At 40.3% G+C, this 26,669-nt stretch overlaps 2 protein-coding genes across 7 annotated transcripts in view; one reads left to right on the top strand and one right to left on the bottom strand.

Moving 5' to 3' along the window:
* Nucleotides 1-42: 42 nt before the first annotated feature.
* On the top strand, nucleotides 43-19,379 carry SEC22A (SEC22 homolog A, vesicle trafficking protein). 3 transcript variants are annotated; one of them, XM_082235735.1, is made up of 7 exons: nucleotides 43-193; nucleotides 9,429-9,632; nucleotides 11,892-12,055; nucleotides 13,079-13,273; nucleotides 15,373-15,491; nucleotides 17,827-17,892; nucleotides 18,957-19,379. In XM_082235735.1, the coding sequence occupies exons 2-7, from the start codon at nucleotides 9,451-9,453 to the stop codon at nucleotides 19,002-19,004; spliced, it is 774 nt and encodes a 257-aa protein (XP_082091861.1). In that variant the 5' UTR covers nucleotides 43-193; nucleotides 9,429-9,450; the 3' UTR covers nucleotides 19,005-19,379. The 3 variants fall into 3 exon arrangements, with proteins under 3 accessions (XP_082091861.1, XP_082091859.1, XP_082091860.1); XM_082235733.1 differs by having other exon boundaries at nucleotides 44-193; nucleotides 18,804-19,379; XM_082235734.1 differs by lacking the exon at nucleotides 43-193 and adding an exon at nucleotides 329-480 and having other exon boundaries at nucleotides 18,804-19,379.
* A 3,599-nt stretch (nucleotides 19,380-22,978) lies between these two features.
* ADCY5 (adenylate cyclase 5) overlaps nucleotides 22,979-26,669 on the bottom strand; it is a 189,597-nt gene continuing 185,906 nt past the window's right edge. For 3 of the 4 annotated variants that reach the window (XM_082235103.1, XM_082235101.1, XM_082235104.1), the window contains one exon: nucleotides 22,979-25,943. In XM_082235103.1, coding sequence (XP_082091229.1) covers nucleotides 25,812-25,943 — 132 coding nt within the window. In that variant the 3' untranslated portion in view covers nucleotides 22,979-25,811. The remainder of the gene's footprint in view (nucleotides 25,944-26,669) is intronic. The other variant, XM_082235102.1, reaches the window with a different exon arrangement.

A 26,669-nucleotide genomic window follows, 5' to 3' on the forward strand; every position in this document is an offset into this window, starting at 1 on the left:
CAATGGCGGCTTAAGCTACGCCTTCCCCTCCTTACCCCCGCAGAGCAATGGCGACTTTTACGCGGCGTCATGTGACGTCGCATTCTACAAGCGAGCGCTGTTGAGTGTGACGTGTCAAGACGCCCAAGAACGCTATGCGCGAGGCTGTGGAGCCGCGGTCCGGCTACGGACGCTGCCGGGTCGATTAAGCAAGGTAATTCCGATTCCCTCTCCGCGCGCTCGCTGCAGCCCCGAGTGGTTGCCTAGCAACTGAGCCAGCTTGCCCGTAGGAGCGCGGGCCCTGTCTTTGTGGGCCTGGGCGAAGGTGCGCCCTTCCTGTGGAGGAGGGAGCAGGCATAGGGCTCCCTCCCCAGGGACGTCCCCGCAGCTGCGCCCTTTGGCACGGTCCTCGAGACCTGGGAGGGGACGTCTGCAGCCTCCAGTTGCTGCTGCTTCGTCTTACCTTGTGGCGTTTCTGTGCCTCAAGAGCCCCTTGACCAGGTGGAAGTTCACCAGGGGAAGTTTCCTCTCTAGGGGTGGGAGGGAAACGCTGCAGCTGTTGGATGTTTTGCCCGCCATGCAGCAATTCAAGGCACTGTAACTGTGCCAGAGGGCAAGGCGAGGGGGGGGGTGAGTGACTCTGCCCTTAAATACCTGAGCTAATGTAGCTGGGTGTGCGTTTGCCATTCGCATATCCCCCTCTAGGGTTTTGGCAAAAGGCGTATTGGGGAGGATTTGGAGAAGGAAGTGCTCTTGCATGATGAGGGATATATATTTAGGATTTTAGGCCTACCACTGAAAACTGCATTTCTGAGCGCAAGGCCTCTTGGTAGTTGTGGAAAAGAAGGGTGCCCTTTAGTTTTCCTCCCTTGCCCTTCCATGCAGGGTGCTACTAGTGGGGGATTTAATGAGACTATTTGTTTGTTGCTTTATGATGTATTGAAATAAAAGGGGGTGAGGGAATCCTTCCCTCAGCCTTCCCTATTACAATACTGGGGAGGAAATGCTGTGACGTTTTAGGGCAATTGTTGTCGGTATGGCTGTGGAAAGTTATTAAGTGGTTAGTAAAGGTATGGTAAAGGTAAAGGGACCCCTGACCATTAGGTCCAGTTGTGACCGACTCTGGGGTTGTGGCGCTCATCTCACTTTATTGGCAGAGGGAGACCGCGTACGGCTTCCGGATCATGTGGCCAGCATGACTAAGCCGCTTCTGGCGAACCAAAGCAGTGCACGGAAACACCGTTTACCTTTCCGCCGGAGCGGTACCTATTTATCTACTTGCACTTTGATGTGCTTTCAAACTGCTAGGTTGGCAGGAGCAGGGTCCGAGCAACAGGAGCGGGGATTCGAACTGCCGACCTTCTGATTGGCAAGCCCTAGGCTCTGTGGTTTAGACCACAGCGCCACCCGTGTCCCAAAGGTATAGTAGAATCATAGAATTATAGAACTGCAGAGTTAGATGGTATCCCAAGGGTCATTTAGTCCAACCCCCTGCAATGCAGGAATCGCAGCTAAATAATCCCTAATGGATGGCCATCCAGCCTCTGTTGAAAAACCTGAAATGAAGGAGAGTCCACCACATCCTGAGGGAGTACATGCCAGGAAGGTCTTCCTTACCACTGTGGGTTAGGCCTCAGCTTCTTGAGCATGTTTTTATTGCTTAATGAATGTAATAATACTGTGGTAATTACTGATTTGGCCATATGTTACTCTGAGCTGTGTATCCCCAAGGTTACATTAATGCAACTCTCTTCATATGGTAACATTATTCCATAGTGTAAACTCAAAAAGCTACAAGTGTATTCCTCTTAGTTTGCTAAGAGGAAGTTGTTCCATCAAGGATAGATCACACTGTTTCTTACAAGATCTTGCAAATAAATGGTACCGCAGTGTAAAAATGGTGTTAAAGTGAAATAATTTTTCCTCCTTCGGTGGTTTACATGAGATTCATTGTTATCTTATCCTAGAATAACCTTTTCATTTGACCCTTCTGAAATATTTATTGACTGTCAGTGGGATTTCTAAATGTAGTTTGATTTTAAGTGCAATCCTATGTATATGTACTTAGAAGGAAGTCCCAAAGAATGAGTTGGTTAGTTTATTTAAAGCTATTTATATATTGGTCTTCAGCTAAGTAAAACCAGAGCGGTTCACAAAATACAATAGGATAAAATACATATTAAAACCATTATAAAATTATACCCACTGCAGCCAGCAATAAATACAATTTCAAGCTGGGTCTGATTTATGGAATATAGGGTTCTTTAATTGTTACGTATTGTTACTTTTCCTTATTTTATGCTCTGCTTTATGTTTATGCTCTTAAAATTTTGCAAGTTGCTTAGGAAGTCCTTACATAGCAAGCAGTTATTAAAATGAAATAATAATAATAATAGTCAGCAAAGGTTGAGATAAAGAGCTAAGTCTGAAGCAGGTGTTGAAATCCAACACAATCTGCACCAAGCATATTTCAGGGCAGAGGGAGTTCTGTGGAACGGATACAGCCACAAGAAAGGCCCTTGCTTAGGTTGCCGCATTCTGTGCCACAGCCAGTGGTGACACCATTAGGAGAGCCTCCTTTGATGATCTTAACTAACAAGTAGGTCTCCAACTTGTATTGGCAATACAATGACTGACTTCTAGGTGGGACTTGCTCATAGGTAAGTGTGCATATGATCTTAGCTTTGGTGTTGCTCATAGACAGGGAACCTATAACCCTCCATACCCTGTTGGATACCAGCTCCCATGAGCCTCAGCCAGTCAGGGACAACTGTAGTTATAGTCCAGCAACATCTGGATAGTAAGTTACAGGTTCCCTATCCTTGCCTTAAAGTATGGGGCTGTCTTCCACCTTTCAAGATACGGGTATTGAGACTGGAAACGTGAGCATAGCCTAGTGAAAATATGGTTCAGAGCTATGGCAGCTGCATTTGTGGTTATAGCTTCAAAGCAATGGAGATTCAGCTGGGACCTTGGAGTCAACCCTTAGTTGAGGCAAACAGGCAAGTGGCTGATTACAAGCCTATTTTATTGTAAATAATGAAAAATAAAGTAACAGTCCGTTGTTAATGCAAGCCCCTTTTAGGTTGCTGAAAGGACTGCCAGTCAACACAATTGAACACATTTTTAATAAACGGATTTCAGCCATTATACTTGCCTATGTGGGCTTATGAAGAACAACATAATAAAATGTTAGCCAGACAACTGTAATATGTGCCAGTATTGGCACATGATTTACTGCCTTCTGTGTATCACTATGTACCATAATACAGGCTGTCTTTCCACAGTATTATTTTAAAAGCAATTGTCATGCATCCCATTACTTTATTTATTATGTTTATGAGAAAGCCAAAAGTTTTTAAAAGGATGTATTCATACCCATCTGAAATTTAAATAGGAAAAAAATCATTAAAACATAAACATAAGGACACTAAAGGAGAAACCTTATAATAAGGAAAATGATTTTGCTTAATAATACTTCGTTCAGCATTCCAGCAGTTTCTAAGCCATTTCCATTCTTCTCCAAACACATCAATTTTGTTTCTCTTCTCTAACACAAAAATATATTATGTAATTTTATTCAAGATTTCTTTGCCCCATAATTTTCTATACCATTCTTTCAGAGATGGAAAAAGAAATTGTCTCCTTAGTTTTCCAGTACAGTATGTTGCAAATAAAAGTATAGCTGTAACAGTGCCCTTTTCTTTCAGGAATAGTTGTTTCAGAAAACCTTTAGGCATAATCCTAAACCCACTCACTAGGGAGTAGGCCCCCACTGAACACAATGTGTTATTAAACTTAATTTTTGGTTTGGAGAAATATGAGTTTAAGTATATTGTTTGTTCTTACACACATGTCCCCCAACAGTCTGCAAAACCCACCTTTCTTTCATCTTGCTTTGAACTTATTTCGCTACCATTAGAGTGTTAGACGACACTGTGATAGTAATTTATTGAAATTGTCTGAGTTCTAAATATTTTCACCCAAATATATTTCTGTAAGATTACTGACAGCTTAACTTTTAGGGTCTCCCATCACTCATTTATATATATATTTCCGGACCCTCTTCTGTCCCGATATGTAAGCCACCCTTACTCTGAACCAACTTGCAATGCTTCTTCAACACTTTGCTGTGCATGTTTCATTTTCTGAGGGGCAAACTAGATATGGCAGTCTTTGCCTTTAACATACAGATTTTTAAAAAATGCTATTAGCAGCTGTATGGATGGCTGATAAATATTGGGATGGAGGAGATGTGGAGGGAGACTTTACCCATTTTCTGCCTTGCAGTTACAATGGAAATAATTTCATGAAAACCTGTAAAGTTCCCATCGGCACTTTGGGAGCTTTCCCTTAATGCAGAGAGCACATCTGGAGAATGCTCCACATCTGCTGTGATCCCAGTGATTTTCAGTTCCCTCCCAAGTGGATAGTTAGTGCATTTTAAGAGGAGTTTAAGTCAGACACACATTTAACATTGCATAGTTTATCCTGAGCAGAGGCCAATTTAGCCATACATTTGGAGGTGTAATGCCAAGGAAACTGACCAAGTGATTCAGGAGTGGTGCTCCAAAGCAAATATGGAGTGCTGCAGCCTGCGAAGATGTCCTCACTCTCTTCACTCTCTTGAGTGGAGCTGTCTTCCCCACAGAAAAAACGGGGGTGATTATACTCATAGAAGCTCTACTTGTGAGTAGCAGTGCATATGGTAGTCTGTCTCAGAGGGAGCTTTTTAAACTGTTGCTATTATTTCACACACTGTCAAATCCAAGTTATGCAATTCAAGTTGATAAGGACTCTTGCATGACAAACCCACTTTTTCCCCCAAATCAGACATTTCACAATAAGGAAAGTGATTGGATGCACCAGAAAGTAGGGAATGATGATTGCTTGATGTCATGTAACTTCCCCGTATATTAATAAAAATGAATGCTCGGTAAGTAGTCAACATCTTCTAACCTCCCTACAATCTTTGTGCATATTAATAAGGATAAATGCTCAATAAACAGTTCATCTGGAAGCAACCAGAGTATTTCTAAAAGTGCAAGATGTAAGGATGGAGATAACAGGATAATAGCATTCTCAAATGATATACATAATAGAGGAGCAGCTCACAGGCGAATTTAATCCACAAGCACATTTTATATCATGCAATGAGGTATGAACACGGTTTCACTTAGAACCCCTTTGACTAATGATATGAGATAGGGCTGTAGCTAAATACAGCTTTGTGCTACTATCATCTGGTAATGCATGGAAAACAGCTTGCCGGTTTTAGGGAGGCTTATCTTTTGGAAGAGTGACTAATTTGCCTTTGCATAAATAGGAGTTCAAAGGAAATGAATGCTGTTTATCCAGGATTTAGGGAAGATTTTGTAAAATAGATCTAGTCCTGTGAAGCTCTAACCTCCTCCAGTTCCCTAGTATTTGGGATTTTTTTTGTTTTGTATCTCTGGTCCTAAAATACAAAAACCTACTGAGAGAAAAGGAGATTCTGTACTAGCTTTATACGTTGCAGAATTGTTTCAAAATAACAGAAATTGCATTATATAATAAGGTCACCAGAATTATACTTTGTTTTCTCATGTAAGATTAATTTTGGTTTATGGAAATTTGGATAAGGATAGGAGGAAAAATCTCTTTCTAGGTAGAATAGTATTAAGACTGAACTCATTGACTTTTTTACTGTAGGAAATTTGTTTATACAGTATGCAATCTTGTAAGTGAACTGTTGGAACACATGTTGCATCTGTGAATTACAGGCCATTTAAACTGACAGATGTGCAGTTAAACTATTTTAGCCTCATGAACAAAACTAGTCTAGTTCTAGTGTCTTACAGAACACACCATTACATTGCCTTTTAAAAATTGTTTTTATTAAAGGATTTTCATGGTTAACAAGGGTACATACAACCTCTCTGTTTTCAGAGGTATGTGCCTGTAGTGGTGCAGCCTCTCCAGCGTTTAGGTGAGGTTCCTGGGTGTATCAGCGGCAGCTTCTGAGGTGTTAAAGGTAAAGGTAAAGGGACCCCTGATCATTAGGTCCAGTTGCGGACGACTCTGGGGTTGAAGTGCTCATCTCGCTTTATTGGCCGAGGGAGCCAGCGTACAGCTTCCAGGTCATGTGGGCAGCATGACTAAGCCGCTTCTGGCGAACCAGAGCAGCGCACGGAAACGCCGTTTACCTTCCCGCCGGAGCGGTACCTATTTATCTACTTGTGCTTTCGAACTGCTAGGTGGGCAGGAGCTGGGACCGAGCAACGGGAGCTTACCCTGTCGCGGGGATTCGAACCGCCGACCCTCTGATCAGCAAGCCCTAGGCTCTGTGGTTTAACCCACAGCGCCACTTGCATCCTGAGTTGTTAGGTACCATCTATAAATTAGTTTCAAAGTCAGTTCTCTTCTTTTGGTTGAGATGGACTTAAAGGGTGGTTTAGACCATAGTTTAAACAGAGTTTTGAACACAATTTTGTAGGGTCTTGAGTAGTAGTTTGTATATTGTGGATTCCATTCCCTTTCTGTGTCCCTCTGTTGTTAGAAGTTTATCGAAGGTGTTAAGAGTCCTTTGACTCCTGGGTTATTTAAGAAGGTGTGCAGTTGGTGTTGGGTCAGCCAGGGTATACAAACTAGGGGACACTTAGTTTCCCCTAGTTTGTCTTTTATTTTTTGTGTTAGTATGGATTTGTCATTTTTGTAGACGTCTGTTAGGCTGTGTAAACTTTTGACTTGCCATGTTTTTGTTTGGAAGCTGTGGACTGCATGGTGGAATAGTGGGTGGTGGCCAGGGGGATTAATGGGGTTGGGGGCACTTTACCTGCTTTCTCCTTCCATACTTTAAGCATGGATTGTGTGAACCTGTTTAGTGTTGTGAGTATTTTCTTTAGTTTGTTTTCGAGGAACGGATACACTGGTACTTCCAGTTGCATCTGTCTCCATGCGCAACCATTGTTTTCTTTAAAAAAACTGACAAAAATAGCTTTGTGTTAAACACTTTGGCTGGCGCATTCATAATGCTTCTTAATCATTCATAATGGTTAAGAATTCATGCATGCCCCACAGGTTCAGGCACAACTTTCTCCTCTTGGATGTGAATTTTCCTCTCCCTTTCATTTTCAAAGCTAACCCATGTTACATCTGTACTGTATCAAACTGCAATTTGCAGTTACAGATAGGTAGCCGTGTTGGTCTGCCATAGTCAAAATAAAAAAATTCCTTCCAGTAGCACCTTAAAGACCAACTAAGTTAGTTCTTGGTATGAGCTTTCGTATGCATGCACACTTCTTCAGATACACTGAAACAGAAGTTGCCAGATCCTTCTATATAGAGAGAAGGTGGGGAGGGGTATTACTCAGAAGGGTGGTGGGAATGGGAGATTGGCAGATAGCTGAGATGAGCCTGTTGACGACTCTTAACGACTGCAATAGGTCTTACAGGAAAAGGCAAGGGGTGAGAAGGTGAAAAATGGCTAAGTCATGTATAATGAGATAAGAATCCAATGTCTTTGTTCAAACCAGGTCTCTCCATGGTTTTAAGTTTGGTAATGAGTTGCAATTCAGCAGCTTCTCTTTCCAGTCTATTTCTGAAATTCCTTTGTAGTAAAACAGCTACTTTGAGATCTTGTATAGAATGTCCTGGGAGATTGAAGTGTTCTCCTACTGGTTTCTCTGTTTTGTGATTCTTGATGTCAGATTTATGTCCGTTTATTATTTGGCGTAAGGTTTGGCCTGTTTGTCCAATATAGAGAGCTGAAGGACACTGTTGGCAATTTGCAAATATGTTTCTAACCATGGTTGCAAACTGGCTTGGCATTAACCATTGTTAAAAGTGGTTTCGTGAGCTGTGGTTTGAGCTAAACGTGGCTTTGTTCCATTAATGGCATTTAAAAGTAACTTGCTACTATTCATTCTTAGGGCCGTACCGCTATGCATAAGAAATTGGGCAGGAAGACTATGGTATTCAGTGAATAAGTGACATATTTGCATCTGATCTACAATTTTGGGCTGGCTTGGCAGCTATGTCAAAAAATTTAGTTGCCCACTCTCTGCCTATCATTCTCCTGCCACCTTCTTTCCAGCTGATATCCCTCTTCCACCCACTGGCCTTTCCCAAGGGAAAAGAGAAATGTACATGCGGTTGAGTGTACTCGAGTGCTGCTGCTTTAATGTACTTGCAGCATCTTCGGGGAACAGCATGCAACCCTGGAGCTGGGAAGCAGTACAGATGACAATTCACAAACTGTGATAATCCTTGCCCAGCTCTCCAGGTTGACCGACTTTAGGGTGGTGCCCAAGTGGAATTGTGGGAGTCTGTAGATACCAAAAGCATTCTGTTTGGTAAGTTTCAAAATGCTCTCCTAGTTTTATGAGTACTTTAAAGAGAAACTTGAGTGTTTCTTAATTACAGTTTGGGATATTTTACAAAAAGACTGCCTAGTAGGCATTTTAAATGCCTGCTATGAGTTATTACTAGAGATACCTTCTGCATTATGAATGTTTTAATAAGCTCTTCCTGTTTTCCACATATTATGAAGTATCATATATCTCACAGCTAGGAATAATATCCAGCTAGGAGCAAATCCCGTATGCTAAGAGCAAACTCATTCTCCAACTTATGTAGCCCCCAAAAGCAAAAGAGGAAGCTATTGGCAGGCTCTGTCTTTAAAGGAGGGAGGCTAAGTCATCTCAGTGTACCATGCAATGCTGGTTGACTGCTGGAGGTGGGGAATGGAAACTAGTGTGGAGGGGAAATTGAAAGGACTGTTCTGGAATAGGCCATGATTGATTGGCTGGCTAGAACTCTGAACAAGAGCACTCCACACTGCAATATTTGTTGCAGGAGTTATAAATGAATGCAAGCAGGATGACAGCCAAAGCAAGGACACTATGAAACAGGAGGGGAGGCACCAGCATGTTCAGGAGAACCCCAAAGTTAGCAAAAAAATCTTAGGGACCATTCGGTCTCCACAAAACAGTTCAGTTAAGGCTGAGTATGCTTAGTGGTCACTCATTGAGTGCGTGAATGGAAAAGTGGGTGAAACAGAATAGAGCAGCCTGGATGAGGCTATGGCTGGCTGGAATATTGTACAGAAACACTTTACAACATTTTGTTGCAGGGCACATTTATATATATTTCAGTGGTGATTCAGTTTTGTGGTTGGAACAATTTGTGACTGCTCTTCTTCCCCCAGTTGTGGTGACAGAATTACTTTTGTGATGGTTTGCTAAATGCCACATGAATATAAGAAATAGAATTAGGTGCATAGGAAGTCAGATCTAACTAGCTCACTTTTGTGTACAGTACACTGTCTGGTTGTGGCACTCCAGAGTTTCAGATGGGATATTCTCAGGGGTTGAACCAGGGATTTTACTAGAACCCCGAGATGCACTTACTGGAAATGTAGTGAATGAAAGCAAAGGTAAATCAAACTCTATATGTATGTTCTGTTTCAGATTTTCCTTGTGCCTGCTGGCAATGTCCATGATCCTGTCTGCCTCGGTGGTCCGTGTGAGAGATGGACTCCCTCTATCTGCTTCTACTGATTATGAGCAAAATGTTGGTGTGCAGGAGTGCCAAAAATACTTCAAAACTATTGCAAAGAGACTTTCTCAGCTTCCTGACAGATGCACACTTCATGCAGGACTGTATAACCTAAAGTAAGCTTTATTTGGGATTTTATCTTGTTTTTATCTTGTTTCACATACAACTGTTGGCTGCTATAATAGGGAGTGAAACAACTATTTGCCTTTGGGGGAGAACTAGGTTAGCTTTAGATGATGATGTATTTTCATAAATCTTAAATATGAAGGCATTTGTACAACTGCTTCGTTCCTCATATATGTACGCACATAAATTGTAGTAATCCTCAGAGATCCTGTTTTGCATTCCACTGCCATGAGCCAGGGCCTTTTTGGTGGCAGCATCTCAACTGTGGAACTCCCTCCCAAAAAAGGTTAGACTGGCCCCATCTCTGATATCTTTAAAACAAGAGGTTAAGACCTTTTTCTTCTGCCAGTCTTCTAGTTATTTTAAATTTGTCTGTTCAGATCCCCATTTCTGTGGGGAGAGGAGAATCTGTTTTATGTAGCTCTTCAATGCTCCCCAGTTTTTAATTGTAGTGAAATTTTAATTGTTATAAATACAGTAAAATAAATATTGTTTCAGTATTGCTTAATAATAACAATAATTTGCATCCCGCCTATCTTACTGGGTTGTCCCAGCCCCTCTGGGTGGCTTCCAGCACATATAAAAACACAGGAAAAGAGCTGCCTGCAGATGTCTCCTAAAAGATATATAATTACTCATCTTCTTGACATCTGGTGGGAGGGCATTTCACAGGGTGGGAGCCACTACCGAGAAGGCCCTCTGCCTGTGGTTCCCTGTTGCTTCACTTCTTGCAGTGAGAGAACTGCCAGAAGGCCCTTGGTGCTGGATCTCAGTGTCCAGGCTGAACCATGTGGGTGGATATATAAGGCATATAATGGCAGACTAATCAGAAGGCAAATCAAGTGATTATCTTGATATAGTGGCCTGACATAAACCCTAGTATATCATAGGCAGCCAAGCCTTGGACTACCCTTCTGGAAACAGAGATGCTTTTCCTTTGAAGTGTTTATGAAATGAATCCAATGGGGCAAAATATGCTGTGAACACATGGTGGGAGCAGTAATGTGATGTCATAGCACATTATGCCATTTTGTTCCATTGGTTGTTTACCTTTAGTCTTTGAAGCATATCAGTTGGGACTTCACCTGCTGAGAGTGTTGGGTCACTCCTGCCTATAGTTTTTCTTTCATTTTCCTACAGACTTCCAATATATTTTGTGTCTAAGACCATGAGTTTGTTGGCAGTGCTTTTTTTTTTGTCCAATAGGTTATAGAAAAACCCAGCATGCACACCTAGATGGACTATGTTTATCTGGATTAAATTACAGCAGTGTACAGCAGCCATAAAACCATGTGTATCTTTAAGCTGAAAACATAAATTTCAAGCCTTTCTCATTGCCTTCATTTTTCTTGTACCAAAACTATACTTTGGAATGGTTTATCTGAAATGAGTTTGTTTGTGTGCTACAGTGTGTGTGTTTCATGATCTTAATAATTAAGTGGGCCCTAGACCAAATGGGGAATGAATTATTTGTAAGTAGATGCAAATGGAGTTGGGGAAAGAATCAATAGTCACAGTTCAAAATTAGGTAATTCATATTATTATCTGATGTGTACATTTCTGGCACTGACCTTTATAAACAAACTTCCCTAAGTACTCTTGATAAATCTCTGATGTTTAGTATATCAGTCTAATTATTTTTAAAGTGTCAGATGTACAGTATGTACCTAAAATTGTCCTAGAATTATTGTTTTGAAGGAATGATGAACTAATGCAGTGTTTTAACAGAATGTTTAATAAATAAAGAGTGTAAGCATATGCCAGAATTTTACTTAGATCTGGGGAGTTTTCCAGCTTCTGATGAGTTCCTTTAATGCCATCACTGAATACTGACGAAGAAGCATCATTGCTAGGGCACGATTTCATTCTCTGGCTCATAAAGATAATTCTGAAGAGCTTTTTCGTTTTGGGTTTTGGAATGAAGATGTCCTTTTATGTACAACCAATAATTAAAACATTCAGAGGTTAAAGAGGGGAAGGCCACCTGCCCTCTTTGATCTGTTTCCTTCTTCCCACTTTAGAGAGGAAAAATTCTCATACTCTTCTGCTTTTTAGTTGTGGTGGGACACACCCGGGACCTTTTCCTCTTGAAAACAATGTTACAATTTCTCATGAATATTGATGATTTCATTACACTCAGAGCCATTTTTCTTGTTCTTACAGCACAGAGAGCTGCTCTAGTCAAGCTGTAGATGCATGAATTTAATTCTGAAACATTAAACACATTTTAAAATGTTTTTGTTTTGTAGTTTTATTAGTTCCTTGGGAGTGAGTTACATGATGCTCTGCACTGAAAATTACCCCAGTGTCTTGGCCTTCTGTTTCCTGGATGAGCTTCAAAAGGAGTTCATCACCACATACAACATGATGAAGACAAATACAGCTGTTAGACCATACTGTTTCATTGAGTTCGGTAAAGAGGATTCACCACTTTCTTTAATGATGGACTTGTTTTAGATCTTATATATATATATAACTGTAACATATCTTTCTACCCCAAAGTGTTCAAGGTGGCTTACAAAAAGCTTTTTTATTATTATTACTCAGCTGACACAATAAATTAACAGTTAAAATCTAAACATAACCACATAACTAAACATGAGCCACAAACCTTTACTGTGATATATAGCCCATTCTTCCAGCACCTTACAAAGAAAAAGAGCTTTCACCTGTTTAATGACATTTTGAAGCGGTGGGTTTAGGTAGGTCTTCCTAGGAAGGGAGCCAGAAGTGATGCCACAACTAGGAAGGATTTTATTTTTTGGGTGGAATCACAGGGTGGAATTCATTGTTGTGTTATGTATGAGATATGTTCTGTATGCAAGCATTTCAGCTTGCCAGATGCAACAGTCCCACCTCTCCTCCCCCTGTGTGCTGTGCTGGGGATTCCCCCAATTTCTTAAGATTCCAGATGCCCTAAGAATATGTCGAAAATGAAGACGCCTGTGGGCTTTCCCCTTTAAGCATGTATTTTGCTCTTACATATGTATAGTCGTATGCTTTTGTTGGGAAAGAAAGTTCATCATTATGGACGCTGTTAATTCTCATATTATGTGTGTCGAAGTAAAACAGGCTTGTTTTCAGAACAAGCTCTTGTTTTATTTTGTAAGAATATATTCTGAATTGCATGAAAAGCTAAACAAAATGCAATTCATTAATTATATTAGCCCTACTTTCAGGCTTGTCAGTGCATGAGTCATTAGTTTATTTATAATTAGATTTCTAGCGCTTAATTTTTTGGTGCTGCAAAATTAATTAGCCCATGATATATTAGTTATAAAGTAGCAACAATATTAAAACCTTCCACAATGGATGTAAGAATTCCAAATAATGAATTTAAATGTGTCTCAGAGACTTATATTGCCCATAAAGCCATGGGGTCTCAGATGATTTTATTAACATATGTCTAAGGGGGTTTTGTTTTAATTTTACACAGATAATTTCATTCAGAGAACCAAGCAGAGATATAACAACCCACGGTCTCTGTCGACAAAGATAAACCTTGCTGACATGCAGACAGAAATCAGGCTGAGACCACCTTACCAAATTTCCTTGTCTGAATTGGGTTCAGCCAATGGGTATCCACATGTACCTCTTCCAGAATACAAAGGTACTGGGAAAATATCTACAGGTGAGTTTGTTTCCTTAAACATAATTTTGCTTGGAAGGTTCAAACTGGAACAACTTGCTTATACCAGTCTTGTAAATCTTGGGACCAAACTAGATGTCATTCTTGTTGTTTAGCCTGCCTTAAAATAAAATAAATGGCCATTGCAATGGGCCTATTCCGGATCAGGAGTGTGGCATGGAGAGACTACTTTAACCCTTTGCCCCTGCTGCTTTCCTGATTAGAATCTCTCCCACCCACAACACAGCACCTTCAGTTTGCAGTGGGAGGAAAGGTCCCATTGTTTCCCTCAAGGTCAAATGACATGTCTAATTTGATCCTAAAATTTTGCTAAATCTGATGTCTTGCTAATGGCTCCACCATATTATTCCACTCTTGTAACAATCAACAAGCTTGAATTTGTGAATATAAGTAAAAAGCCACTGCAAAATTTCACTTGTCTCTAGAATACGTGATTCTGGATTAGAACGATGGACATGAATGTAGGGAGGAAGCCAGTCTCTATTTAACTATGAAGCTCACTGAGGTTTGATGGAATTGTTATCTCATATAATCTGTTTATTCTGACATGTTTGTTTTAGAGTAAAATACATGTAGAATAGAAATCTGTATTTTTAAAAAAACATGTTTCTTCCAAACAACAGCTAAGCTGTGCACAGATTAGTGTGTTCCTTCCAGAGTTTGGAAACAGTGATGCTCACAGTCTAGTTTTCTTCTTCTGGAGAAATTCCCTTTGTTGCTGCTGTGCTTTCTCTGACTTTATGAACTGCTTTGGAGAGCCTTTTTCTGCTGCAGCTGTTCAATGCAAACAACATGGAATGACACCCCTCTCAATATTAATGTTCCAGCTCATTAACTTCATTGTTGGCACCTTTACACTTCACTGATTTAAACAGAATGATTTAAATATGGTTCAGTAACCTCATTGTCACTCTCTCTGTGTTGCCTAGACTACTGTGGATTTTGCCCTGTTTTTTCATATTCATTTTCTGTCACTTGTTGCGGAATAGCACAGTAACTGCTTGTACACACATTCACTATGAATTGGCAGACATTTGTGTGTACCGTTGGCTCTCCAGTAGCACCGATGAATGTCTGCATAAATGCTTACTTTCAGCCACCTCCTCCGCATCTTTTAGCGTCAGTATAGTTTGTAAGAGAATTGTGCAGTGGGCCCCTCTGTGGATTTGCCAGTGAAGCTAGAAGTTATCATACTTAGCCTACCTCTCCTTCTGCTTCACAGTGCCCCATTTAGCAAATACACTAAGGCACTAAGCCTATGTACATTTACTTGGGAGGAAGTCCATTAGGATCAATTGGACTTCCTTGTGAGAAACAAAGGAGTGTCTGATTAAGGGGCAAAAAGTGCTGGAGAAGGATAAACTGACAATAGTTTTTGGAAGACTTTTAGGAGATGAATGGATCCCATTCATTGCCTCCTAGAATACCAATTATGGGTATATTACTTTTCATTTTTTTGTAATATTCCACATTGCTGTCATTTAAAAATATGGAAAAGGATCAGGCTGTCAACTTCTGTGCACTTACTTACTTGCAAGTAAGTACCATTGAGCTCCTACCTCTGAGTAAGCATGTTTAGGGTCAGCTATAAATCATTCATTAAGAGCTGTAACTTATGCATTAGTAGAGCAGAAAAGCAAACTCTGAGAGCCCTATTTCAAGGGTGAGACTTAACTACTCAGTAGCTAATTGCAGACTAATTTCACCAGCTAGTTCTACATTGTGGAAATTTACAGCTGTGCTGTAATCCAAGCCTAATACTGAAGAACTTGAGTGCATTCGTTCAAAACTTATTTTTAACCAGGCCTTGGAGAGTTTCAGTTTTTGCTCATGCAAAATATATTTTTTCCAATGTGCTCTGAGAGTTATGCTTCTTCAGCTTGCTGTTATATATTCTCTAAGCAAGTACTCAGTTTAAAATAAATGAAAAAGGAGTCTCTTAAGCTTATGAGTATTTTCTCATTTAAGTTACAAAATCTTGAGCAGGAAGTCACTGAAAAATAGCATTAACATTTTTGGCTCAAATATTAAGGAACACATCTTTAAATATTGATAAGTGTTTTTTCCCCTCTGCCTTCCAGCCCCTCACCAGCGACTGGAACCTGTGACTCTGTCTGGGATTGTTTCCTTTCTACTCAGCCTTTTATGTGGGGCTTTGAATTTAATTCGTGGTTTTCATGCCATAGAGAGTCTTCTGCAGGTACTGTAGCAATGTTTATGACTTTGTAGCAGGGAAAAACAAAAGCCCAGTCTTTGAAGGCCTACCTATCAATTTCTTTTTTTAAAATGCTCTTGCAATAAGTGATAGAGTTAAATCACTCTCTGAATATTGTTTGGATAAGGAGAAACCCCTCTTTTCCCACATAGGGCTGGCAACTATGGCCTGCAGGCTGGGTTTGTCCTTCTGAGCTAAGCTGTTTGACATCTCAGCTGGGGGAGCAATATATCTTTCTGTTACTGACATGTTTCAGACCTGTGTCGCTAGCTTTTTTTTGTAGGGAAGCTGAGCCAGTAGAGAAGTCCAGAATGTTTCACATGTAGACTTTAATAAGATTCTTTGAGTTGGTCTAGCTATAAACTTTACAACAGAAGTAGGTTTTCCCTGGTGTGTTTCTGACCATCATTTCTGGGCCGTTTACATGGTGAGTTTGCCCGCCTGCTGTGGATGTCAATGACATTCATTGCTGGTGGTGGAGGAAGCTCTCAGTGTGATAGCACTGAATCATGTGACAGGTTGTTTGGGGACAAGCAGCTTTCTGTGGGGATGTTGATCCACATGGCCAGTGAATTGTTCTCTTGCATCAGGGAAATCCATGATGGAGTACCTTCTCTCAGGGAATCCCTTTAGAACACAGGATTGCTGCAAATACTCTCTGTATTGAGAGGATCATAGAAAGATGATGAGAGAAGGATCTGGGAAGTTCTACTGTTCACTTACAGCAATCCAAGCTAAAGCTCTGGATGCACTAGTTAAAACTGTTCTTTCCTATGTTCTCCACTCTGGGGAAATGTTTTGGAGGACTGCACTACACATTGGGAGCTCCTAGAATCATAGAGTTGGAAGGGTCTCAGAGGATTCTAGGCCAACCCCCTGCAATGCAGGAATTTGCAGCTGGGCCTTATGGGAGTTATCAGCTCCATGTTCTAACCAGCTGAGCTAAATGGCAGGTGTGATTTCTAGTCCCATTTCAGATGAATTGCATCACTTTTTATTTTCAATTCAAATGTAAATGTTTTCAGTGAAATTTAAAATACACTTTTGAAAAGTCATTTTGAACTGCACACACTATTCTGGATTTCTCTTCTGGCACAGGATACTAAATTATAATATAATACGAAAGTAATATATGAATGTTATTACTACCCATGCAACGGTTATAACAAATGAGATGTCCTTGAGGTCTTGTTTCATTTTTCAATATTCCACTAAGCATGTAACATAAAGTTATATTGACTTGTACTCTATAATTGCCCACAGATTACAGTTAGAAATTACACCTTCCCCATTATCATTGAAGAACCTTCTGATTTGCATGCAATTCTAGTCTTTATTGTTCTTCCTTTTGAAAGTGGTCTTCAACAGCCATTGTTGTCTTTTCATTTTCTCATAAGGAACTCATATTTCAGTTAAGAAATAGTGTGCTGCTTGTGTGTAACAATTGCTTTTGTTATGTGCACACATGTTCTGGGAAGTCAGGATCTCTGTAATGTGAGAAACAAACCAAAATCCATTAGAGCCCATATCTCCCAGATCCAAAGCTCCTGCTCATACAACTGTTAGATATTACAACTTAAGGAAAGTATATCGTATAATATTTAGCTGCCATCTGTGTAAATACTGCTTTGTGGGATTTCTTCATTACCAGTTTACTTTTTACTTTGCAGGAACTGAGCACCATCTAGTGGATGCATGTGATGGCAGCAGATCAGTCTCTTTAAATGTTGATCTGTGGCTATTGCTGAAAATGGGCTGGACATTTTCTTTGTTTTAAGAGAAAAAGGGGCACATTTGTGAGAGATGCTAAGGCCCTACACCAGCTTTCCATAGTCTGTCTCCTGAATTTTTATTTCCAAGTGTTTCTACTTAGTCTGGCTAGAGAAAAATCAAGATTGGGAGGGACAGGCTGCAGGGAGATAAAAAATGGATGGGGGAAGGAGTTTAGCACTTGTCACCCATGTACCCCATTTGCTCTTAAAATGAGATCTCTGCCGATCTGCATTTAAAGAGAGGAAGAGTTTTTCCCCAATGATAGTTGTTGTACATTGAAAAAAAGTGGTCCAGTGGGAATATTTCAGATACCAATTTCAGTAAATGCAGAATAACATTAATTTGATGGTGAACAGATGGCAATACTCACTTGAATTTTGCTAAATGAATTTAGACATACCTATTTAGCTATTATTACTTAAGCAATGCAGTTAAATGTGTTTTACTGCCTTGCATTTATCATGACCTAAGTGCTGGCTGCTTGGCTGACACTGGGACCAGTTGTGCAACTTCTGTTACTAAATAAGGACACCAATTGTTTCCCCAGAACGACAGAGAGGACCTCAGCTATGTTATTGCCTTTTTCCTCGGCACAGCAGCTTGTTTATATCAGGTAGGATCTTCCTCTTACAAGTCTGAATGATTTCTTAAAAGTTGCAATCCCTTTCTGACTTAGGGTATGTTGTATCATACCTTGTGAGTCCAAAATGAGTGTAAATAGATTTATTTCAAAGTTTCCTTCTGAGTTTGGTTGGTAGTGGGTGAACTGTACTGCAACTTTAGTCTTTCTGGACATTTCTGGACATGTTAGAATCAAGTTACAAACTCAAACAAAAAAGCACCTGGTCCCAGGTGGAGGCCCCTGGCTAAGACCCTGAGGCTCAGTGTACCTGGCCACCCACACCCTCTGCACAGGCCTGCTGAAAATTTCTGTATTTTCATTAATGATTTTATGGCCATGCAGTAAACAGGTAAGCTTATTATGCTAACTTTCCTGAGAGAGTATATTGTATCTTCTTAGTGGAGATATTTGTTGCTTCAGGTAATATTTAATCAAAATAGCTGGTAACAGGCAGCTTACTTTCAGCTGCTGTGGTATTTTACTTATTTTAAATATTTATTATTATTTTTAAAGGGTTATACAAGATTCATATGGCTCATAGAAGACTCTTGTGTAGACTTCAACTGCATCTCCAAGATGCAGGGGGCCGGGACAGATGTTCAGAAATTGGATCGTACCTCCACCTGTGGTAGGGTCGTACTAGAGTGCACAAATTTTGGGCAACGGTAATTTGATAAAATATTAAAATTCCACAGCAAATGGTAGATTTAAATTGAAAGCCATAGCTTTTGTCAAGGGAGCTCACACTGTGGAGGTAACATTTGCACTCCCCTTCTTATCTTTGTTGAGTGGAAAGGTATGAAAGGAGTCTCTTGGCACATTAGCTGGATGCCGCTTGCTATAGAAATATGAGAAAATGCAACTGGTTACTTACATCCTTGTGACTTTTTTCCCCTTTGCAGTGCTATCTGTTTGTGTATTGCACAGGCTGGCGGAACATCAAATCCTTCCTAAGTTTTGGCTTAATCTGCCTATGCAACATGTATCTCTATGAACTACGCAACCTCTGGCAGATCTTTTTTCATGTGACTGTGAGCGCTTTTTCAACGTTACAGATCCGATTAAGGCAGCCACAAGGGAAGGCCCCTGATTACAATGTGTGATGGTTGTCCTCCAGCAAGTCTCAAGGCAAACTTGATCCCAGCGAGAATTCCTCTCAGGAATGAAACACTTTTCTGCAAGACAGACGCTTCCCATAGTCTAGGGCATTAATGACAGAGAAATTCTTCTTCAAAGAAGAGCTGGAAATGGTTCAGGACCCTGTTGCCGGACAAATGAAAACCCTGTGCAGGAGAATGTACCTCAAGGGCAACGTGAGATGTTTGGAGGGGCAGCATGAAAATTCCACATCCAGAAGTATGAAAATGGCAAGGAGCTTGTTCTGCATATCAAGTGATTCCTTCAGTCCCATACCAGGTTTGCCTTTGTGAGATAGTAGAAAAGGCTGAAATAAAAGGATGGTGTTGCATATTAACAAACTGTTCAATATGAATGAATTTCTAAATGCGAGATTATTGGATGCACATAAGTTTAATGGTGTGTGCCTGCATTTTCCTTAATTAAAATCTAACCCAGAACCATCTGTTCATGGGGATTAGTTCCTGGGCCCCAAAGGCCTACCATCTAGTGCAGTGCTCATTCTGAATTGCTTTGTTTCTACCCCTCCCCAACTACTTCTGTGTAATTTGCTTTGAAAGAAATTTGGAAAGTGACCTCTCTCTTCTGCAGCCCCAATAGCAATCTCTAATGCTTTTCTCTAATGCTTGAAGGATGAAAAGAAGTTGACTAGCCTCATCTAGGAAAGAGCCTAACTTCTACTAATTTCAATTTAATTGTCTAAGAAAAACTGTTCTGGGAACAAAGGAAATTAAAAGTACTGGTTGTGGACAACAGATCTATTGTAGAAGAGGTGAGCAACCTGACAGAATCCTACAGTGGGCCAAAATAGCCTGCCATCAGCAGACCAATGAGGGAGGGTGATGGTTATTCATTTCCACCCTCCTCTAACCCTCTGGAGCAGATTTTGGGTTAGCTGCAGGGAGAGAGATTGGGGGGGGGGACACCCATGTTTCCTTCCCTATTCCATTGGTGGCCACCTTTGCTGACTCAATGAGCCTCTCTCATTTTTAGGATTATCACTGGATACAACCCTACTAATCTCATCTTAATGAGAAAAGTAAACCTGCTGGATTGCATTGCACCCTGTACGTTAAGTAGCAGCCATGAGAACAAAATGCCTTCGCAATGAAGGTAGTTGCAGAAGTTTCCTCATGTACAGATAAAAGTTGTTCAGGGTTTGTGAGGATTTTAGCAGCTTGGGGGTTCAAGAGATCTGCACTGTCAGCATCCACTACCATTCTAAACACACGTCAGTCATGAGATGAGGAAGCTTTTCTGCCAGAGACAAACTTAAGATTCAAGGGAAGCCTGTTCTATGTTTATGCTTGCATTTAATAAACTCTACAATCTACTCCCACTGATTTAGGCACAAGCTTTCAGTGTGAAAACTTTCTGTAGAGATTCTAGCAAGAAAGCAACGATGCCAGACTGAAGTTCTATTGTCCTACCTACCACATCTCTAATGTTTCATGATCCTCCTAGTCTTTAATTGTAAGATGTCACCTACACAAAAGTGGTAGTTTTTTTCAGTAGGCAATAAGATTGTCTAGTCTTAGTTTTACTATGAATCCTAAGCTGCTTTACGCATTACAATAACTTCTAAAGCATTATTTTGTAGGACAATACTGAGTGGGCAGAGACTACCCAATCAGTTTACTCCCACATGACTTGGAACACCCCTGCCCTCGAATTAGATGCTGTACCCCAAAAGTGGCTGTTTTTGTCCCAGCAGCAATTTTCATTCTTGACTAACCTCTGGACAGTGGCCACCCAAAACCATTGCATGCACACATAGGAACTCCCTTATCTACATAGATCAGCAGAGGAAGGGTTAACCACCCTCTCCCTGCTCATCAAATGATTGCTAGGGAGATTTGCACCCACATCAGAGTGGTGAGCTCTACCCACTGTAGTGCTAGGTGTATTTTTTTCTTTCTGCCACTGCTGCCAAAATGGATGAAGCTTATTGGGGGGGGGGGTAGAGGCAGATCAGGCCCTAGATCTGGAGGTCAGACATTATTTTGAAACCACATGCAAGTATGTTTGTTGTAGACCCAAATGTTAATAACGATACACACAAATTCATTTATCATGATAGGCATACAAAGAGTTCTAAACTGGGTCTTCCAGTTGCCCTAGTCTAGTTGCTGTTCTTGTATGTTATGTTTTCTTTACCTTCATGATAATTTAAAATATAAGTAAAGGAACTCCTCCTGCCAAACGAGGGAAAGACTCACTCTGGTTGCCATGGGACGCTGCGTATGACGACTTTGGGCATCAGTTTCCTAGCTGCAAAATGGGAATACTGATCATTTCAATGAAAATGTAAAGTGCTTTGTAGAATAAAAGTGCTGTATAAATAAATGCAGAAGCAGCTATAAGATGGTCAAGACTTCTGAAGTGAGGTCACTGCAACTTACACAGGGGTCTTTGTGGATTTTTTTTTATGAAGGTGTTTATCACAGCCAACACTTCAAGACTGGGACATTAATGATATATACTGTGGGGTTGTGGGTATACAGCTAGCACTTATGAAAGTATTTAGGGCAGGCTCCAATTGCCTGTCTCTAAAGAGTCATAGCCAAGGGCTGAGCATGAAGATGTTTAGGGCATGCAACTCTGCTGAGGCTCTGACTTCTCTCAAAAAGTAGTAAGCCTTCATCTTGGATTTCATACATGTCACTAGAAGCACTGACATAAAATATGCTTACAGATGCATTTTGCAGGCACACAATCCAAGGGTGAAAAGCTAGCAGAATTTGTTTAAGGATTAAAAAAAATAAATCCCATCACAGAACACAGTGTTATCTATCATAAGTCCCATTAAGAGTTATGCAATACCAAATGATTTAATTATCCTAACTGAAAAGATCTATATCTAGCAATCCCCCTAATGTTGTGTTATGTAACAGCTCCCATGCTTTCTAAGTGCAAATCGCGCTCATGACCATACTCTTTAGCTAGCATGGAACATCTAAAATGTTCCTCATCTGTGCTTGCAAAATTAACAACTAAGGGCAATTTGCCTGTCTGCTTTCCCCACTCACCTTAACAGGGATTAGCACAAGGAAAGGCAGCATGCAGGGACCCCACTGATGACTTAAATATGAGTTCAGGATGAGTTTCTCCCTTAGTGTTGAGCCAGCAACCTTCCCTCCCAATATCTAGAGACTACCTTCAGAGATATTGGGCACCTGTGTTATTATCTTAAAACAGAAGAAAATATGTTACAGTGATCGGAAAATATAACCAGTTGATTTCAGAATATTTTATCCTAACAATATACAGCCAAGCACCATAATTTCAAACAGAAGAGACTTACCATTCCAGTGAAGGAGATCCATATGTGGGTGAAGGCTCCTTTACATGCACAGGTAACATAGATTGAATCGGGCACTTCTACGTAAATCCAATTCTGCTCCATGTTGCTCATCTGTACTGAATTACATGCACACACACACACACACACACACACACACACACACAGCTACTAGCTCAATTAGTTGAGTAGGACTAGACCACAGCCTACTGCTTCCAGCTGCCAAAGTTCTGCCTAAAATACAGTTTTGTTGAATCTGACATACAAATGAAATATCCAAATCAGCTCCTTCATTTAGAACCCAGGGGCTGAGATTGATAACCACCTTCGCTGTATTCATCTGAATATTTTACCATTTTTCATCCAGTCGCAGAGAAGTGAAGAGAAACCATTGTACAAAGTCCATTCTCTTCCTTCTGTGATGCAGCAGGCACAAAATATCATCCAGAAATTCATACGTGAGCAGGACTTTTGTTGGGACAAGTTACACAAGTCTGGAGCTGCCCTTACTGAACAGATGAATCATACCGTTGTGATGTACAAAATTCTATTGTCACTCCCGCCACAAAACATTAAATTACATTCCTACTTTTGTAGCTTTTAAAAAACAAACCAGACTCTAATGAATAAATAGAAACATTCACAAGTGAAACAGTGTTTTAATATAATTGTTAAATTACTTAAACAGATTGCAATTTCCATGGGAAATCATAACTGTATCACCTTTTGCAAGAGCCAGAAAAAAAGACTGCATACCCCTTGAAATGATCCTGACACAGTCATCAATCACAGTCAGAGATACAGGTAACTGAAAACTGAATTGACAACACAATTGCGCAAGGTGGTCTGCTCAAATGTTAAGAATGCACATTTCAAAGCAGCAGGCAAACCTAAAACAAAATGATCCTATATTGTGCTATTAATTAAAATTTGGAAGTGGTAAATGACGGTAAGAATGAAGGGTGGAAGGTGATGAAGAACAAGCTGCAGTACTGTGTAAATAAAGACCTTTGCAAATCAAATGGCATTTCTTGAAAAGGTTCAAAAATATAGTACGAGGACAGACTTGGCAGTTTTCTAGGAATCCGGCAACTATACTATCCAAGGGTATGCCCTAGTAGAAAGGGAGTAGATGAAAGGAAAGTGGGATGCTACTAACACTCTAGTCTGAAACAGTTTAATAGCAATATTACACATATCACTGAGCCCATGGATTTTACCTTATTTTTTGGTCAAAGGTGACACTAACCCCTGCCCCCTCTCCAATGTCATAATTGCCAGTGCTGGGTAATCATTAGGTAATGGAAATTCTGCCCTGAGAAGAGTGGAAAAAGTATGTGTCAAAATGTTTGAGTCATTTTTGAAATTGCCAAATTCAATATCAAAAGTTTTCCCCCACTGAAATATAAAAATATAGGTTTTTATGCTTTTATACTTTTTAATAAAATATGAAGGGGACCTTGATTTTAAAAGTTGAAAATGTATTTAACTCACTTATACATTTATTAACAATCCCCCTCTTTTTTAAAAAATAAGTATTGTTCAGCAGGATAGGCCACATCAATATCTTTAGAGAATCAATCAATACATGTTTTATTATGGAAAAAAAACTTGCCAAAGTCTTCAAACTGAAATTCATAATATATGAAATGGAATTCAGCTCCCACAATATCAATCCAGAAGAGTAAAATTTCTATATTCAGCGGCACTTACTTGTACAGACAGTTGTTACATAAACTGTAAACATTCTTTCAAAAAGAAATTCTTGATTTGATTGTGGTTCCTCTTATGCTACTGTCCAGAGGCACACTCGAAGTGGCTTCAGGCCTAATACCCTTGGTCAAATAACTTTCAGAATTTTGAATACACAATTTACCTATTGCATTCAGCTCCCTCTGACGTTAGGAATGAGCACAGCTGTTCTCATTCTTCCTATTTCATCTCTGTCTAACTGTAGGTTTTCCTCACTTTATTTCCTCTTTAAAAAATCAAACTTGAGCTTTATTATTATTATTACTACTTCAGCTTGTTTGCTGGACTGTACAATATTTTATTTGAAAACTGCCAAGTCTGCAACTCCGAAATAATGAAAAGAATATCACACAATTCTATAGCTTATGTACACCTCCCAATGTACCTGGCGTCCGATCCAAAGAACTGTGAGCTCAGCAGAAGACTTCACACCCATTGCTGGACTCATGGATACAAACAGAGCTGCAGGGCAGAAACATCCCATAGCCCTGATCAACCTTCCAACAGGGAAACAGAAGTGCTTGAACTCAGCCTGGGTGCCCGTTCCCTTCTTCCTAACAGTGACTATCAGCTTCTGTGTCAAGGGCTGACTGCCTGATAAGGGATTCAGGATTGTGTCAAGGTGCCCCTGTCTAACAGTTGACAGATGCTTTGCTTGGTGCTCAGTTCTGGATATGCGTCTCCTTCAAACAGCTGTTCTGTGAACTTCACTACAACAGAGCTACACATAGATCACTGTTGCTCCATTGGGGCAACTGTTTAATACACATAATGTTCAAAATATAGAATTTTGGTGTATTTCTTAGATCTCATAATCTTCCATATTAAAAAATACAAAAAACTGCACCTCAAAACCAACAACCCTACACATTTCAGAGAAATCTCCCTGTGTTTCATGTTGGCAGCTAGTCTTTCATGTGTAAACCAAAATATGCTGAACAGAAGTGAGAAGGCCTCATTTAATAAATATGCTTGAAGCATCATTTCCCCCTCACCTTAAGAACTATTTCTCTCCTTTCATTTTCAGTATATCAGTTCTGGTAAAAAGAAGGAACCTCCTATCTGTGTAAGGGTAGGGATGGCAAGAGTACATAACAAGGCATCTTTTCCATTAAAAAACCATTACTGGTGATGTCATTAAAAAAGGCCCTTTTTGTAGAGCAATCGTTGGTGGTGTTTTTAATTTCAAAAGTCCACTCAAACAGCTAATAAGAGAACAGTGGCACACGTCAAGGAGTTAACAGCATAGACCAGAAATACTATGGGACTGCACAGCTTTTCCAGAGTAATGCTGTTCCTTTTTGTCCTTTTGTTGCAATGAATCAAACTTTCCTTCAACCAAGTAAAAAACATTGTGTTGCTTCAAATAAATACTTAAATATCTTAAGTCCTGTGTAGCAGCCTCACTGAAGATCTCAAATCCACGTCTTCATTTCGAATTCCATTCAGCAAAAAATCTTTGGTCAATTCATTTACACTCAACCTAGAAAAAATCCACAGCAGTGCTAGGTAACTTCCGAATGGTGTGCCACATAGCCCAAACTGTGTCCCCCCCTCCCCCACTTCTTGCACACACTCCTGCTAGGAAGGCATCATATGAAATACTCAACTGTGCCTTGGTATTAGATTCGCTGCTAAGCAGCAGCAGATTTTTTTTTTTGCCAACTCGTTGTATTTAAATCAAACTGAGCCATTCTTGAGTCATTCTTGCCCACTGCTGTTAACTTGCCAGTGGGGGGCCCTCGTTTAGGAAGTAGGTGGTCATTTCTCCTTTACCTTTGACCTTAACAACCCCTCGGCATTCTAGTTGATAGTTGTTGACTGTTAAAACTTGGTACATGTCTGTGGTTACCTGTGGGGTTTTAAAAAGAATGGATCAGAAAAGAGTTGAATAAATTGCAATTGACACAATTCAACACAAGTCTGGTATTCTCAAGCAGCGCTGATGGAAGAAGCGCTGTCATTTCACTAAAAAGTACTATGATTGCACCCATACGAAAAAGGGCTAATGACATTAAAAGTGAATTTCAGATCATTTCAGAGAAAGACTCATAGTGTTCACACGTCCCCTTGGGCTCCTAAAAGGACAATGGCAAGTCAGAGACATGTGAGTAAGGAGAAGGAATAGGTGAATCTATCAATTTTGGTTTCTCTCAGTATCTTGTTTTTCAGCTTTGACAATGCCACTCACCTGTTGTAGAGGAAAAGAGACTGGATCAAGTTTCCCATTCTCTTCCCACCCTGTAAGCATGACCCATGTTAGCTTGAAATTGGGCCATCTCTCAGTGTGGACTATAACTGCGTGAACAGCGTACTAGGTGGCTAAGTGTTCTCTGGATCAGAGCAAGGTGAATTATCCCATCTTCTGGTTATTGCTCAGCAAGAACAACATGAAAATACTCGGGGGGGGGTTTACAAAAGAAGAAACAGATGCAGAGGTTCGCAAGGAGCTCTGTTCTGGACTCCATATTACATGATAACATAGATTCCTTCATATTTCACCCCCTACCCCCAACACAGAGATGAATCACTAAGCTGGATAAAGCATGAAATATGTAAAGTACGAAAGGAGGACAAG

This window comes from Podarcis vaucheri (genome assembly GCF_965113315.1).
Source record: "Podarcis vaucheri genome assembly, chromosome: 1".
Classification (NCBI taxonomy): Eukaryota; Metazoa; Chordata; class Lepidosauria; order Squamata; family Lacertidae; genus Podarcis; species Podarcis vaucheri.

Bases quoted from the DNA above. Each gene is read 5' to 3' on its own strand.
- SEC22A (XM_082235733.1), top strand. From the start codon at position 9,451: ATGTCCATGATCCTGTCTGCCTCGGTGGTCCGTGTGAGAGATGGACTC. The intron at 12,056-13,078 runs GTAAAGAGGATT...AATTTTACACAG, and splicing joins ATACTGTTTCATTGAGTTCG to ATAATTTCATTCAGAGAACC. The intron at 17,893-18,803 runs GTAGGATCTTCC...TCCCCTTTGCAG, and splicing joins CAGCAGCTTGTTTATATCAG to TGCTATCTGTTTGTGTATTG.